The sequence below is a fragment of the Betta splendens genome, chromosome 14, assembly GCF_900634795.4.
Source record: "Betta splendens chromosome 14, fBetSpl5.4, whole genome shotgun sequence".
Lineage (NCBI taxonomy): Eukaryota > Metazoa > Chordata > Actinopteri > Anabantiformes > Osphronemidae > Betta > Betta splendens.
Window position 1 is genome coordinate 7,641,654 of NC_040894.2, and position 16,716 is coordinate 7,658,369.

The window sequence follows — 16,716 nt, forward strand, 5'->3', positions numbered from 1 at the left end:
TAGTAAGAACGAAATTAAATTTCCTTGCAGTTTACTCATCATAAATATTCTACTTGCTTATAAAACTAATCTCAAACCACAATACTTAGGCTTTCAATCATATGTACTACAGTAGTAGTGCTGTGTGTACTACATTGTAGCACTGCAGTCTCCAGAATCGCACGTGTTTTCAGTAATTACATGGTTCACAGTAGGTAATAGCATTAACTGTGTGTAGGTGATTAGGCAGCAGAGCTTAGTCAAAGTGTTGCATCCTGCACTCTACTCCTGCATTCCGTGCAATCAGCCCTCATGGGATATGTTTTGATGTCATTTTTGTTGCCTTTGCCAGGCTGATGATGTTTAGTATAGTTTTGCTGATGAATCTGCAGGTTTCTCGCTTAAACTGATCTGTAGAAGTAGAAGCGTTATGAGGTTTTGGCCACTGCTGCTGCTGCTGTTTGCTGAGTCCTTCCAGGGAGTGACGTCTCAGCTGCCTGAATGGACTGAAGTGGAAGGTAGTGGTAAGACCAGAATTCTATAGATTCTATAGATTAAACCAATGAATACCTCTGGTTTATGAAGAAAAAAATGACTGTGTTTTTTTAGTTGAGACAGGATGGATTCCCCAAACAGATTTCCTAGATGACACATACTGGTCTGGTTCAGCACCTATTTGTGTGGGAGGCTGTAGAGCGCGGCACCAGGAGCTGAAGAGAGATCCCTGTGGAGATTCAAGCTGCTGCTGGTTGGGCTTCAAGTCCATGTGCAGAGGTCGGAATTACAAATCAGCGCTGGCCAGCACTGTGTTCTGTGTCTGCTCATATTAATCTGTGGATTTTCTTTTCCATGGCAGTGAACTGTGGGAGGCCGGATGTGGACTATAACGGCGTAGTGTACGGTAACGACTGGTGGGTGGGCTCAGTGGTGAGGTACACCTGTCGCTCTGGCTTCATGCTGGTGGGAAACTCTACCAGATTTTGCCAGTCTAATGGCCTCTGGACTCCAAAGCCTTCATGCCTCAGTGAGTAACTGTGTATGTCACAAATGTTGTAGAAGTCTTTTTAGCTTATTGTATGATTTTATCCACCTGTTTAGGAATGTGTCAGCGAGGGCGCATTGAAGTCAGTGAGAGGGAACTAAATGGCACCTGTAACTCCACCTGCATGTTTAAAAGCTATATGGGTCCACCCAAACAAGGCTGCACACGCATAGACAACTGTAGGAAGAAGGAGACCGGCTGGAAGAGGTTCTTTGCACAGTGTGTCCCCTGCATTTGTGACTGTGCTCGCTCTTGTGGTGAGTAGGTCCTGGAAGAAACTCAAAATATACCTGAATGTGGACAATTTTTGCTCCTTCGGGAAACTGCATGCAAAAATTTGTTTTTTCTTTATTTTTAGCATCTGCGGGCTAAGACATGGAGAAATGAACTACACTGTTCAGTTTAATGGACAAATCAGTTGAACATCAGATTTCCTTTCCTTTTCCTGCTTTATCTAAAGGATTTGACAATAAGGTTTCAGTACCCCAGGTTTACCTATTCATCACTTAGAGTCAATGATAGTGACAATGAGTATAAAAGTGAACTGGAAAAGTGAAAGGGGAGAATAGAGAGAGCGAGAGAGAGAGAGAGAGAGAAAGAGAGAGAGAGAGAGAGAGAGAGAGAGAGAGAGAGAGAGAGAGAGAGAGAGAGAGAGAGAGAGAGAGAGAGAGAGGAGTATAATCACACAGATTAGCGTCTCTTTTCACAGTCAACATCCTGGAGGAGCTGAAACCTTAATCCTGTTATAAAGCAAGCCGGGTGTGGACATGAAGAGTATTGTATAGACCTTATAAACAGACTGTCTTAATAGAGAAAATACTTTAATAAAACACCACATATACTCTATTTTGTTAATCAAAGCTTTATTTGCATATAGATGGTTAATACAAAATGATGATCTAATACAGTAGTAGTATAAAACAGTGATGATTGGAGAGAAATCATTAAAAAAAATCCTATTATTTGTGTGCTTTTTATTCATTGTTGTATTTACTCCAGATACATTAATTATTACATTGCAATTCACTGCTGAATGTTAACAATCTAATTCCTGTCAGCGTCACTGTGATTATTTGCTTGTATTTTTCTATAAAGTGAAGTTTATATGAACAAACCAACATTTTGGTTGTGTGTTGATCCTTAAAGCCACTAGATCCTGCTGTTCTGATTGTTATCATATGTCAGGTCACAACATTTAGCACAATTTTTCACCTAATAGGAACCTAATCATTCACAAACAGGTAATGATTGAAACTGAAAATGAAGGAAAGTAGATTTTTTTTAACTGCTGTTGAAGCCTTTCTGCTCAATAGCAAACTCATCCCTACCAGTGGGTGAACTTAAGGATGATTTCTTCATTTTTCTCCGGTTGGTAGCAGCCAATTCCTACCAGATGGGACACAAGTTAAACATGGTTATATTTGAGTTCCTCAACACAGATTCTGTGCTGCTCCGCTGTTCTTACAAGTGGTCACAATAAACTATCCACAAAACAAAGAAATGCTCATTGTATTAAATGATAATATATATATATATATATATATATATATAGATATATATATATATATATATATATATATAGATATAGATATATATCTCAGCCATTTCTTTCTTGTTCCAGTAGCCCACTTCTCGCCAAGGTGCTCTGGTTCCCCAACACCTGACGCAGACCTTGTTAGACCGGGCGACGTCTGAGCCGGTATCTCATGTGGTTCATTGTCTCTCATGATATGAGGTAGGCGGTAGCTTGAAGGGTCTTGCCCAAGGACCCACACTGGATGCCTATGCGCCCTAACGGGGATTCGAACCGGGGACCACCCGTATACAAGTCTTGCGACTTTACGATTGAGCTATCCAGTGAGCATAAGTCACTAGCATAGGCAAGTCCTAAGAAGCCAGCTCAATGGCAAGAACAAATCCCGGGCAATAAACAGCTACGCTCTGCCAGTGATCAGATACCCTGCGGGAATAATAAGGTGGCCAAAGGAAGAGATACAGACCACAGATGTTAAGACACGAAAGCTCCTCACCATGCATGGAGGGTTCCACCCCAAATCCAGCACCCTGAGACTGTACGCTAGCCGCAAGGAAGGAGGCCGAGGACTAGTGAGCGTGAGAGCCACTATCCAGGATGAAACATCCAAGATCCATAAGTACATCAAGGATAAGGCCCCGACAGATGACGTGCTGAGTGAATGTCTCAGGCAGTGGAGAACGGAGGATGAGATGCTGGAAGAGGGACCATCATGGGAGGACAAGCCCTTACACGGGATGTACCACCGGAACATAACTGAAGTGGCTGATCTCAACAAATCCTACCAATGGCTTGAAAGGGCTGGGCTGAAGGACAGCACAGAGGCACTCATCCTGGCCGCACAGGAGCAGGCCCTGAGCACCAGAGCCATAGAGGCCCAGATCTACCACACCAGACAAGACCCAAGGTGTAGACTGTGCAAAGAGGCCCCTGAGACGATCCAGCACATAACTGCAGGGTGTAAGATGCTGGCAGGGAAAGCATACATGGAACGCCATAACCAAGTGGCTGGCATAGTATACAGGAACATCTGTGCAGAGTATGGACTGGAAACCCCAAGGTCAAAGTGGGAAACACCTCCCAAGGTGGTAGAGAACGAGCGAGCCAAGATCCTGTGGGACTTCCAGATCCAGACTGACAGAATGGTAATGGCGAACCAACCAGACATTGTGGTGGTGGACAAAGAACAGAGGAAAGCCGTAGTGGTGGATGTGGCAATACCAAGCGATGGCAACATCAGGAAAAAGGAACATGAGAAACTAGAGAAATACCAAGGGCTCAGAGAAGAACTGGAGAAGGCTTGGAAGGTGAAGGCCACAGTGGTGCCTGTGGTGATTGGAGCACTGGGGGCAGTGACCCCCAAACTGGAGGAGTGGCTACAACAGATCCCTGGAATAACATCCGACATCTCAGTCCAGAAAAGTGCAGTCCTAGGAACAGCAAGGATACTGCGCAGAACCCTCAAGCTTCCTGGCCTCTGGTAGAGGACCCGAGCTTGGAAAGTGGATGAGACCACCCACGTGGGGTGAGAAGGGAGTTTTTTATATATATATATATATATATATATATATATATATATATATATATATATATATATATATATATATATATATATATATATATATATATATATATATATATATATATATATAGCACAGAAGGGCAATGGTAAGGATACCAGAGGAGCCAAACACCAACTCCTGGTAGACAGAACAGTCGCCCAAGACTGCAGAATGCGACACACCAACCTGTGCACAGCCTGGATCGACTACAAGAAAGCCTATGACTCAATGCCACACACATGGATCACTGAATGCTTGGAGCTGTACAACATCAACAGAACTCTAAGGGCCTTCATTGCAAACTCGATGAGGTTGTGGAGAACCACCCTTGAAGCCAATGGGAAGCCACTTGCCCAAGTATCCATCAAATGTGGCATATACCAAGGAGATGCACTGTCCCCACTGCTGTTCTGCATAGGTCTGAACCCCCTCAGCCAAATAATAAACAAGACTGGCTATGGATACCGACTCCGGAATGGGGCCACCATAAGTCACCTCCTCTACATGGATGACATCAAGCTGTACGCCAAGAGTGAGCGAGACATCGACTCGCTGATCCACACCACCAGGATCTACAGCTCGGACATCGGGATGTCATTCGGACTCGAGAAATGTGGGAGGATGGTGACAAAGAGAGGCAAGGTAATCCACACAGAAGGGGTCTCACTCCCAGAAGGAACAATAGCAGACATTGAGGACAATTACAAGTACCTTGGAATACCACAGGCAAACGGCAACCTTGAACAGGCAACAAGGAATGCGGCAACAGCCAAATACCTCCAACGAGTAAGGCAAGTCCTAAGAAGCCAGCTCAATGGCAAGAACAAATCCCGGGCAATAAACAGCTACGCTCTGCCAGTGATCAGATACCCTGCGGGAATAATAAGGTGGCCAAAGGAAGAGATACAGACCACAGATGTTAAGACACGAAAGCTCCTCACCATGCATGGAGGGTTCCACCCCAAATCCAGCACCCCGAGACTGTACGCTAGCCGCAAGGAAGGAGGCCGAGGACTAGTGAGCGTGAGAGCCACTATCCGGGATGAAACATCCAAGATCCATAAGTACATCAAGGATAAGGCCCCGACAGATGACGTGCTGAGTGAATGTCTCAGGCAGTGGAGAACAGAGGATGAGATGCTGGAAGAGGGACCATCATGGGAGGACAAGCCCTTGCACGGGATGTACCACCGGAACATAACTGAAGTGGCTGATCTCAACAAATGGCTTGAAAGGGCTGGGCTGAAGGACAGCACAGAGGCACTCATCCTGGCTGCACAGGAGGCTGCACAGGAGCAGGCCCTGAGCACCAGAGCCATAGAGGCCCAGATCTACCACACCAGACAAGACCCAAGGTGTAGACTGTGCAAAGAGGTCCCAGAGACGGTCCAGCACATAACTGCAGGGTGTAAGATGCTGGCAGGCAAAGCATACATGGAACGCCATAACCAAGTGGCTGGCATAGTATACAGGAACATCTGCGCGGAGTATGGACTGGAAACCCCAAGGTCAAAGTGGGAAACACCTTCCAAGGTGGTAGAGAACGAGCGAGCCAAATCCTGTGGGACTTCCAGATCCAGACTGACAGAATGGTAATGGCGAACCAACCAGACATTGTGGTGGTGGATAAAGAGCAGAGGAAAGCCGTAGTGGTGGATGTGGCAATACCAAGCGATGGCAACATCAGGAAAAAGGAACATGAGAAACTAGAGAAATACCAAGGGCTCAGAGAAGAACTGGAGAAGGCTTGGAAGGTGAAGGCCACAGTGGTGCCTGTGGTGATCGGAGCACTAGATCACCCCAAACTGGAGGAGTGGCTACAACAGATCCCTGGAAAAACATCCGAAATCTCAGTCCAGAAAAGTGCAGTCCTAGGAACAGCAAGGATACTGTTCACAATGAGTGAACACACACACACACACACACATATATATATATATATATATATATATATATATATATATATATATATATATGTGTGTGTGTGTGTGTGTGTGTGTGTGTGTGTGTGTGTGTGTGTGTGTGTGTGTGTGTGTGTGTGTGTGTGTATATATTATATATATATGTAGATAAATATCAGACAACCCTGTCACATTGAAAAAATATTACTGTACACTACCTATGGGTGTAAGGATAACCCATACATACACTCATTAGGCCTCCCCTATGGGGAGAATACTTACCCACTTTAAGCGGTTCTTCTTTTTTTCCTGGTTTCTTTGACAGGAGTTCCCAGTACGTCTTATCATTCTCATTTCCAGCTACTCCATTGACACTCTCAAGAAACAGGCCAAAGTTTGGATCGTCTTTCACTGTGAACCTGGTAGATACGAGTCAGGACATGGATCAGATGAAGCTTTGAGAAAAGCGAGGTATTTAGAGAGATGTCTTTAAGAACAAGGGTAAAATTGCAGGGATATAAAAGGGAATGTCACGTGTGGTCTTACGTGAAATTCTTATCCTTTTCATGCAGTCTCCTCAGAGCGCTGACCAGTACACCTCCCTTTATCACAGAGGTGGGGTAGTGCAGAGGTTTTGCATGACTGATCATGTTCTCCACAGTCAATGTGATGGGGAGAATATCTATACACACAACAACATATGTAAAGTTACAGTGAGGGCGGCACGGTGGTGCGGTGGGTAGCACTGTCGCCTCACAGCAAGAAGGTTCTGGGTTCGATTCCCGGAGGCGGACCTGGTGCCTTTCTGTGTGGAGTTTGCACGTTCTCCCCGTGTTTGCGTGGGTTCTCTCCGGGTTCTCCGGCTTCCTCCCACGGTCCAAAGACGTGCATTAGGTTGATTGGCTTCTCTCCATTGCCCGTAGGTGTGAGTGTGTGTGTGAATGGTTGTGTGTCTATGTGTTGCCCTGCGATGGACTGGCGACCCATCCAGGGTGTACCCTGCCTCTCGCCCGTAGCCAGCTGGGATAGGCTCCAGCACCCCCGTGACCCCGCACTAGGGAGTAAGCGGTTAAGAAAATGGATGGATGGATGGAAGTTACAGTGAGACATGACACCCAGAATTAAGACACTGAAGATCACCTACTGTACTGTACTGTACCATACTATCTTTCTCTGCAGGGCGCAAAGGCCATGCATTGTTGTCATATAACTGAGAAGCATCACTACACATTACTAAATCAGTCACTATAAAACTACAACCAGAAGCCTTGAATAAACAGTCAGTACATGCTTTGCACACTAAGTTCAGTTTGCACATATATAATACAGTACTCCTGCTGCTTTTGCATGGATATTTTAATTGTGCATAGTTTTATTTTCACTTATATAGTTTTTACCATTCTCCGAATCACTGCTTGTAGGTCTTCTGCTACTCACTGTGAACGACAAAGAAACATGTAATTGTAGATGGAAACAGATTTTCCTCATGTTGCACATGAGAATAAACACTTTGTATTCAGTGGCCTGCCTTGAAGAATGACTGAAATAGTTTTACGTTGACAAACAAATGTGAAGAATGAAAAAAGTAACCTGCTCTGAACTAGGCTAAACTAAACAAGGGCTAGGCTAAAAAAAACAAAACAATTATATTTGTATTTTAGCCAAGGTAAATCATGATAATGTTTGTTGTGTCATATTTCAGGTCTGAAACCTGGGTATTTTGATATAAGAAAGCAAATAGATCAGCTCAAAGTTAATAAACCTTACTGTTGAAATCGCTGCTGTGGATGAAGATGTAGATCTATGCTCCAGCTCAGACTCTGGGAGTTTATATTAGCCATGGCAGCCCAGCACTCTGATTGGCTCCCTCATTGGTTTCCTTGTCTATGTTGCTCCCAGAGTCTGATTTCATTATGGAAATGTGTAACTGAAAACAGGACATTGAATATATTTCTAGTGGAGGGCTTGGTTTGTTGTCAAAAATTGTCTTTGCAGACACACAATGAGACTTAGCCTGTTGGCCAACATATTCTAAATCACTCAAAGTTTTGTAACTTGCCAAAAGTTAGATGAAATGATTAATCAGGAAGTACTTGCTTTTCGCTCTTCTATCAACACCTGCTACAGCTGTGCCAAATACTATTTTATATAACACAGTCTTATACGTCTTCCATCCATGATTAGGACTAGTTGTCATCACTGAGGAATCCTTTTGTGTGTTGTGCCCTAGGTCTAACCTAGAATGACTCTTACAGTGTTCCAAGTAAAACTAGCTTTTCAGGAAATAGACCTTGATGAGTAATGTGAAAGTTATTATGTCATGAAATGAAAGTGTTTGTGGATTTAGGACAACAACAAGGAAGTTGGCTTACCACTCGACTATGGTTCTTTGTTTTTTGTCAGTATGATGGTTGAAACTCTTTTAGTTTGACATTTAGTTCCTGTAGGTTTAGCAACAAACACATGACGTTGGTTGTTCTTTCATGGTTGGTGTAATTGTAGAAAATCTGCTTAGTTTTAAAAGGTTTAAAAGGCTGGTGGTATTGGTTTCAGATGTGGTGCTGCAGAAATCGTGTGTCCATTAAAACGTATACAAATTCATGAGTTTGTTCCAGTTTATTTCTTCATGCACAATAATCAGAAAGTAGACACTTTTGGTCTATCTGTAATGGCATAATAAAACGAATAATTAAAGAAAATAATAAAATTAAATAATAAAAACAACGCTAATTAATAAGCTCCTCCTCTATCTCCACAAACAAATTAATGTACACAGTGACTGCCGCTACTGCACTGGAATGAAACTTTGTATGGGTAATCGGCAACCACAATCACAACCATGCCTTTGAAATACTGCAGTCGGCACGTTACTTAAAAGGATGAATGAACAAACAAACATAACTTACACTGCTTGTATGCAGTGGTTCCACTGTAACGTAACCAGGTAAGAGTGACCACGACAGGTGACAGTGGGAACTATAGTGATGTCACTATGTCACCTGACAGGTGGTAATTTTCCACAGCCACCCCCAAATATGCAGACATATTAAAATTATTACACACACTTATCTTGGTAGTGGTCAGGAAGGGCGGGAAGCACCACTAAGCGGCTGACAGGACGGATAAAACGTTTACCCTTACCTTTAATGAGGATCTTAGCTGGCCTGACCCCACCAGACAGTCCCTATGGGCCAGGATCCACGAGGGAGTTACTGTTTGGGTTCCTAGTGTTGCCCATAGAGCAGACTTGATGGATCATACTTCTCTTTCCCAACTGCCACCGAAATGTGGAAAATGTGGTGGATTAAAGCTGAATTTGATTTGCTGCTGTGCCAGGGTGTCCTAAAGGGCAGAACTGAGCTGAGCAAAGGTTTCTTTGAGTTCTCTCTCACCTTCTCTAAAGTTGGTACCTTGGTCGGAAGGTAACTCATAGGGGCAACCTCGGCAGGCCACAAAGGCCGTGAAGGGCAAGAAGGAAACTCTGTATCTAGTCCTGAAAGAAGCTCAAGATAAATACACCGTATAGTCTGACATTTAAATAGGATGCCCCATCTTTTCTCATGTCGATGACCAATTCTGACAGTGAATGGGCCGAAAAAATTCATGCCTGTGGACCAGAAAGGAGGCTTATTTAATTGGAGCCTAGAAGCAGGAAGATCAGCCATTCAGGGGACTGAGGGAGTATTTTTCCATTTCTGGCACTCAACACATGATTGTTGGACTTTCAGGAAGTCCTCCAGTTGGGCTGGCGGCTAAATCAATCAATTCAGACCAAGAAATGTGTTGTGAGTAATCAAGGGGTCATTGGAGACTGGAGCTGGGAACTACGGCCACTGTGAAAAGGGTAAGTACAAGAAAGGGGGTCCCTGGAGGCGTGGTATTGAGATGGTCTTTTTGGGAGCTACTCAAGAACGTGCCATGACAAAGGAAACACAGACTGCACCATTTCCATCTGTTAAACGAAGGTAGGCAACAGATCCATATGCTTGTTCTACTGAGGCATTGTAGAATACATGGCCTGGTAACTCCTTCTCCCATGCAATCCAGGTAGTCCTAATGCCCTATGAAAGATCTGGGTCATCCCATCCCCCAGCAAGCTTCATCCACAACTGCTAGAACAGGACCCTAGCACATTTGGTGAAGGGTATAATGAAACCAAAAGGGTCATATTGGTGGGCGACGATTCGATATACGGTGAGGATTGCTCCTCGTTATTGGCCCCAGGACTGTAGCATGCTGACCAGCGCCTGAATCCACACAGCAAACTGGCTGAAACCCTTGGGGATCTCCAGCCCGCATGGGTTGAAGGATACGTATGAAGGCAATTTCTATCAGAACAAGGTGATAGAGTTGGCCATATTTCCTTTGGAGAGACTTTAGCGCAGCGGTGTAAGGCCGAGGATGATGGGCATATGCTAAGGCTAGCTGCCGTGCTGTTTTTAAATCTTTCAAAATGCTACTGTGTAACAAAAGGCTTTACTTTTGCCAGCTGCCTAAGGTGGAAAAAAACTGTCTGCTTCTCAAACTGAACCAAAAGGCCTAGGTCAACCAGGGAGGGTTTGGTGGAGCCATATGGTCTAAACACTATCACTTTGTTATTTTAGTGTTAAACTTTAAAAAACCTGGGGCCACCCAGTCCTTGATGTTATCAGGGCATGACAGAAGTGATTTGAAACAGAAAGCATCGCTTTTCTTCAGTGGCATATAAACTTGATTGTCATCAGCATAAAATGAAAAGAAATGCCATGCTTTCTCAGGATGGAACCCAGGGAAAGTAGATCAAGGGAAAAAATTTGTGGCCCCAAAATCGACCCCTGGGGAACTCCATATAACAGGAGCTAAAAAAGATTCAGAACCAACAAGGTTCATACTTATGGTTCTGTCAGCCAAAAGGGACCTAAATGATTCCAGGGTGGTACCGTGGATGCATGGATGCCCACCAGATGCTGTAGCTGAAATAATATTTTAGTCCAGGAGAACAGGAGGAAAAAAGAGTGAGAGGAGTGTAATCAAACAGATATGTGTTTCTCTTTTCACAGTCAACGTTCTAAAGGAGCTGAAACCTTAATCTTATTATAAAGCAAGCTGAGTGGGCATGAAGAGTATTGTGTAGACCTTACGTGAAGACCAAACAAACGGTCTTCATAAGGAATATGCTATAAAAGAACGGCACAAATAATCTATTTTTGTTGCAAAATCAAACTTTTATTTTGATATAGATGAAGTTATTACATTACATAAATTTGAAAGAATAAAACAGTTCTGAAGAAGAGAGAAATAATTTCTATGAACGTATAGGTTTTCATAATTTCTTTAAATTATTATATTATTATTATTGATATTATATTACCTGTGTGCTCTTTGCTTATTGTTTATTTGTTTATTATATGCTTCACAGGAACTTGATCATCAAACAGGTACTGATGTAAAATTGAGAGTGAAATAAAGTTGATTAATTTTTTATTTGCTCTTGAAGTTTTTCTGCTCGGTAGCACACTCATCCCTTCACCAGGTGGTGAAGTTAAAGACGATGTGTTCATTTGCTGCTGGTTGGTAGCAGCCAATTCCTGCCAATGGGGACACAAGTTTAGACAGCTCATTAGGCCTCCCCTATGATGTATTATAACTCTGGGGAGGATACTCACCCACATTTAGATACGTGTATTTTCCTGAGCTCTCTGATAGGAGTGCCCAGTACGTCTTATCTTGCACATTTCCAGCTACTCCATTCACACTCTGCAGATACAGGCCGAAGTTTGGATCCTCTGTCACAGTGAACCTGGTAAATAGGAGTCAGGCCATGGATTAGCTGGAGCTTCCAAAGCAAAGCTATTGGTCTTTGACAGTAACACTTTTGGAAAAAAGGCAGAATTGTAGAGATATTAAAGGGAATCTCATGTATAATCATACCTGAAACCTTGATTGGCTTGCTGCAGTCTCCTCATAGCGCTCACCAGTATACCTCCCACTGCCACAGTGGTGGAATAGGTCCGAGGACTCTTCTTACACAGCTTGTTCGTTACGGTCAATCTCATAGGGACAAATGTTGCACCTACACATAATAATATCATATATATTATTATGTTAAGGTCACAATGAGGCAAAACAAAGCCAGAAGTATAAATGTATAGATTTACCTTCACTTTCATCTGTCAACAACAGGAGAAAGCTCAGAGAGAGCAAAGCAACTATTTTGAGATCCATCCTGGCTTTTCCTTTTCAATGTGAACCTAAGAACACAGAGCTCAGTATTTATAGTGTACCACCAGGTCCACATCAGCTTTATTCCAGTCACCTTCAACAGTGGCAACATAAGTGTTTGTTTTGTTTTCAAAAATGCATTTTTAATTCTATGAAAAAATGTAACAGGTTACAAAATGCATGGCTTTGAAGGGTTAACAATACTAATAATGCAGGTAGAAACACCTAAACAATACACATTGTTATATATAAAGTACATATCTTACAACCGCCATTCTATAAGTTGGACCAATCAAAGATGAAAATAAAGAACAAAATTATGACATGCTTACTTGCTTTCAAAAACGCAGCAGGAAGTACTTTCTTTGCTCTTCTATCAACAACTACTGCAACCTTGCCAAATACTGTTTTATATACAAGTCGTATGAGTCATCCATTCTTGCTTAAGAGTAGTCATCACTGGGCCTCTGGATAAACTATTCACTGATGAATGTTTTTGTGAAAGTCTGCTGTACAGTACCTTGCCTCTACTCTAGATTCACGGACTCTTACAGTTTTTCAAGTAAAACTAGCAGAAGGCTTCACATGTACATGAGTCTTTACCAGTCGACTACGGTAATTTGTTTTTGTCAGTAGAGTGGTTGGAACCATTTTGGTTGGGACGTCCAGTTCCAGGCAAGCAAGTTTAACAACAAATACATGACACCTGATTAACCACAAAGAGTTGGGTAAATACATTCCTATTATTTTCCAGTTTGTGTCATAGTGACTGAAGTAAGTAATCACAGAATGCTCAGGTGTAAATAAAAACATGTGTCTAATGTGCAGTATGTTCTTTTAGTACAAACAGAATGGATGCTGTCATACATACATGTGGCTGGAACTGTGGAGCTGTTAAGTTGGAAGTCTGGAGCAGCCAAGACCTCCATGATTTTCATTGCAAGTCTGCAAAATTAAATACAGAAATACTTATAAGGTTTACAGACAGTTTTAAACCAGCAACATAGAGTAATAGGCGTCTTTTAATCTTGGGAAAAAGCTGAAAACTTAATCTTATTATCTCTTGTTAGAGCCTGTCCTCCAACCGCTGGGTTGGAAATAATATTACACAGAAACTTTTAATTAACTAACACATACATGCAGTGTCCCATTTGGTAGTGGGGTCACTTTGAACCCTCAAAGGCTCCATCACCATAGGTTTCGACAGTTTCTTTTTTTTAAATAAGGAGCTTTAGGCTACAGCATCGTTGAATTGCTCCATGGCTGCAGACTTCTCATCTTGTTACCTGAACAATTCTCTACATTAAGGAATATTGAACAAACCTTTGAGATTCATAACCTGTTGCTCAACAGGTTGAGTCTCATTTGGTGTCTGCAAAGACAAATGTTGACAACAAACCAAGTCCTTCACTAGAAAAACATCCATTGTCCTGTTTTTATTTACATACATCAGTCCCCAGCCCAATGCTCTACCAATTGAGCCACCAAGCCACCAACAAACAAATGTTTTTATAGAGATACCTAAACCGTATACTAAAAAACAGCACAAATAATCAATTTTATTAATTAAAGCTTTATTCTCATATGTGAAATAATGATCTAATATTTTTGAAAGAATAAAACAGATGAATGGAGAAAAATCATTCGTGTGAAGGGATAGGTTTTAATAATTTCTTTACATTATCTTTGTTTATTGCTGTTTTTATCTATCATCTATCAACAACTACTGCAGCTGTGCCAAATACTGTTTTATATACTCGTATGAGTCGTATGAGTCATCCATTATTGCTTAAGAGTAGTCATCACTGGGCTTCTGGATAAACCATTCACTGAGAAATGTTTTTGTGAAAGTCTGCTGTACAGTACCTTGCCTCTACTTTAGATTCACCAATTCTTAGTGTTTTAGGTAAAACTAGTTTTTCTGTAAATATACCTTATTGAGTAATGTTAAAGTTATTATGACATAAAGTGAAAGTATTTCTGGATCAAGACATTAATGAGGAAGTTGGCTGATCTCATTAGAGGCAACCAGATGACTTAAGATATGATTTATTTCACTGTGACAATGATGCAGGCATGTGTGACCACAGGTGCTGTTTAAGCAGAAGGCTTCACATGTACATGAGTCTTTACCAGTCGACTACGGTTTTTATTTCACAAACACTAATTATTAAATTGTCACTCACTCTAAACATTTAGCTGTTAGTATTTGTAATAATTTCCAGTGTCACTGATTGTTTGCAATCAGAGCAATATAAGCAAACCCACATTTTGGTTGTGTATTAATCCCAAAAGCCACTAGATGCATCTGGTATTCTCCACTACTTTACACTTTACAGGAACATAATCATCCACAAACAGGTACTAATGTAAAATTGAGAGTGAAATAAAGTTTATTTATTTATTTATTTATTTATTTATTGCTCTTGAAGTTTTTCTGCTCGGTAGCACACTCATCCCTTCACCAGGTGGTAAAGTTAAAGACGATGTGTTCATTTGCTGCTGGTTGGTAGCAGCCAACTCCTGTCAACGGGGACACGGGTTTAGATTAGACATTTTTATATCTGACACCACAAAACAAAGAAATGGTTATTATGTAATTTTATAGATAAACATCAAGCAATCCTGTCACAATAATAGAGTTTAAGGATAATCACACTAAGGTCTACCTGTGGTAATAAGTGAAAGAACGACCAATCCATCTGCCTCATTACAGCTCATTAGGCCTCCCCTATGATGTATTATAACTCTGGGGAGGATACTCACCCACATTTAGATACGTGTATTTTCCTGAGCTCTCTGACAGGAGTGCCCAGTACGTCTTATTTTGCACATTTCCAGCTACTCCATTCACACTCTGCAGATACAGGCCGAAGTTTGGATCCTCTGTCACAGTGAACCTGGTAAATAGGAGTCAGGCCATGGATTAGCTGGAGCTTCCAAAGCAATTGGTCTTCTAACAAGGAAAAAAGGCAGAACTGTAGGGATATGAAAGGGAATCTCATCTTACGTGAAATTCTGATTGGCTTTGTGCAGTCTCCTCATAGCGCTCACCAGTATACCTCCCACTGCCACAGTGGTGGAATAGGTCTGAGGACTCTTCTTACACAGTTCGTTCATTACAGTCAGGTTCATGGGGACAAATGTTGCACCTACTGTACACATAATGAAATACATGTTACAACAAGACGAAACAAGAATTGTAAATGTATAAATTTACCTTCACTTTCATGTGTTAAAAACAGGAGAAAGCTCAGAGAGAGCAGAGCAGCTGGTCTGAGATCCATCCTGTTTTTTCCTCTCTTAGATGTGAACTGAAAAACACAGAGCTCACTTTTATTCCAGTCACCTTCAATAGTGACAATTTTGCATTTTAACGTCTGTGAAGAAATTTAATAGGTTGCATCAAAATCGATTTGAAGTTTTACCAATACTCTAGCATGACAATCCTAAATAATATACCCTGCTAAAAGACAAAAATAAAGAAAGAAACTAAGACATTTTTACTTGCTATCAAAAACGCAGAAGTAGGAAGTACTTGCTTCGCTCTTCGATCAACAACTACTGCAGCCGTGTGAAATGCTGTTTTATATACTGTGCTGGAGTCGTACACGTCATATGGTCATATCCACTTGTGCATGAAAATACTTCTTATAATTGGGCATCTGGATAAACTATTGTTCACTGAGGGATCGCTTACGCTGGTTGTACCCAGAAAAATCTAGGTTTTCAGGAAATAGACAGTATCTTCTTGAGCACTGTAATGGGAAAAATTGTGCCTTTGTGCTTTTTCTTATCCAAAACAGTCATCATGCGCTGGTTAAGTGCTATACTGAACATTCTTACACGAACAACTAATCTCTTGTGCCCTGTCGTACATCAAGTTTAAACATCTGATGTTCCATTTGACTGACTAATAGTTTATGACATGTGTTTGTCTCTTACACCCAGTCTCTGGCTCCATCTTATCTGACTCCCCACCAGACCCAAGGCAGTAAAACCGAATGCATCTTGTCTTCGAAGCTTGGTGTTCCTTCCTTTGGATAACAAGACACATTCTTACTCACAGCGAGATGAGGTGGCACAAACAACTCTATTGGTGCAGAAAGACATTCCACCAGACCCAGAGAAAGGGGTTAAAAGGCAGAGATTTTGGGCTCTTTGCATCACACCTTCGTGGTGTGTGCACTGATCTTCCCGGCAGGTTTTTGGTTTGTCGATGTGCACGATCAACATCCATGTTTTAGATTTGCTTCCCCCATTATTTTTTTTCCTTTATTTTTATAATAAATCACACAAAGACAACTCTCTCATCTGCCTCTTTATGGGAAATTTCCACCACAGTACTTTATTACCTGGGGTTAGGGTTAGATGTAAGTGTCACATGAAATGAAAATGTCTGTTGATCAAGACAACAACGCAGAGGTTGTTACAGATACCCACATTCAAATATGATTTATTCCACCGTGACATTGATACAGGCATGTGTAACCAAAG

The 16,716-nt window shown here is 41.8% G+C and overlaps 2 protein-coding genes across 3 annotated transcripts; one reads left to right on the top strand and one right to left on the bottom strand.

The window, feature by feature from the left end:
- The first annotated feature begins 207 nt into the window (after positions 1–207).
- Positions 208–2,244, top strand: si:ch211-117m20.4 (sushi, von Willebrand factor type A, EGF and pentraxin domain-containing protein 1). Of its 2 annotated transcripts, none has more exons than XM_055514719.1 (5): positions 208–497; positions 589–753; positions 836–1,003; positions 1,078–1,278; positions 1,380–2,244. In XM_055514719.1, exons 1-5 carry the CDS (start codon positions 410–412, stop codon positions 1,391–1,393), a joined length of 636 nt encoding a protein of 211 aa, XP_055370694.1. In that variant the 5' UTR covers positions 208–409; the 3' UTR covers positions 1,394–2,244. The 2 variants fall into 2 exon arrangements, with proteins under 2 accessions (XP_055370694.1, XP_055370693.1); XM_055514718.1 differs by having other exon boundaries at positions 214–503.
- Positions 1,864–7,905, bottom strand: LOC114870039 (transcobalamin-1-like). Its single transcript, XM_029174645.3, has 5 exons — positions 7,786–7,905; positions 7,416–7,454; positions 6,565–6,700; positions 6,301–6,437; positions 1,864–2,407 (listed from the first exon to the last, which is right to left on the bottom strand). Coding segments are annotated over exons 1-5 (375 nt in total). The 5' UTR covers positions 7,787–7,905; the 3' UTR covers positions 1,864–2,345.
- Positions 7,906–16,716: the final 8,811 nt, after the last annotated feature.

Coding starts and splice junctions, on each gene's coding strand:
- si:ch211-117m20.4 (XM_055514718.1), top strand. CDS start 410: ATGAGGTTTTGGCCACTGCTGCTGCTGCTGTTTGCTGAGTCCTTCCAG. Junction 754..835: donor CTTCAAGTCCATGTGCAGAG/GTCGGAATTACA, acceptor TTTCCATGGCAG/TGAACTGTGGGAGGCCGGAT. Junction 1,004..1,077: donor TCCAAAGCCTTCATGCCTCA/GTGAGTAACTGT, acceptor CCACCTGTTTAG/GAATGTGTCAGCGAGGGCGC.
- LOC114870039 (XM_029174645.3), bottom strand. Junction 6,438..6,564: donor GAAAAGGATAAGAATTTCAC/GTAAGACCACAC, acceptor CGTATCTACCAG/GTTCACAGTGAAAGACGATC. Junction 2,408..6,300: donor AGAAGAACCGCTTAAAGTGG/GTAAGTATTCTC, acceptor CCCATCTGGTAG/GAATTGGCTGCTACCAACCG.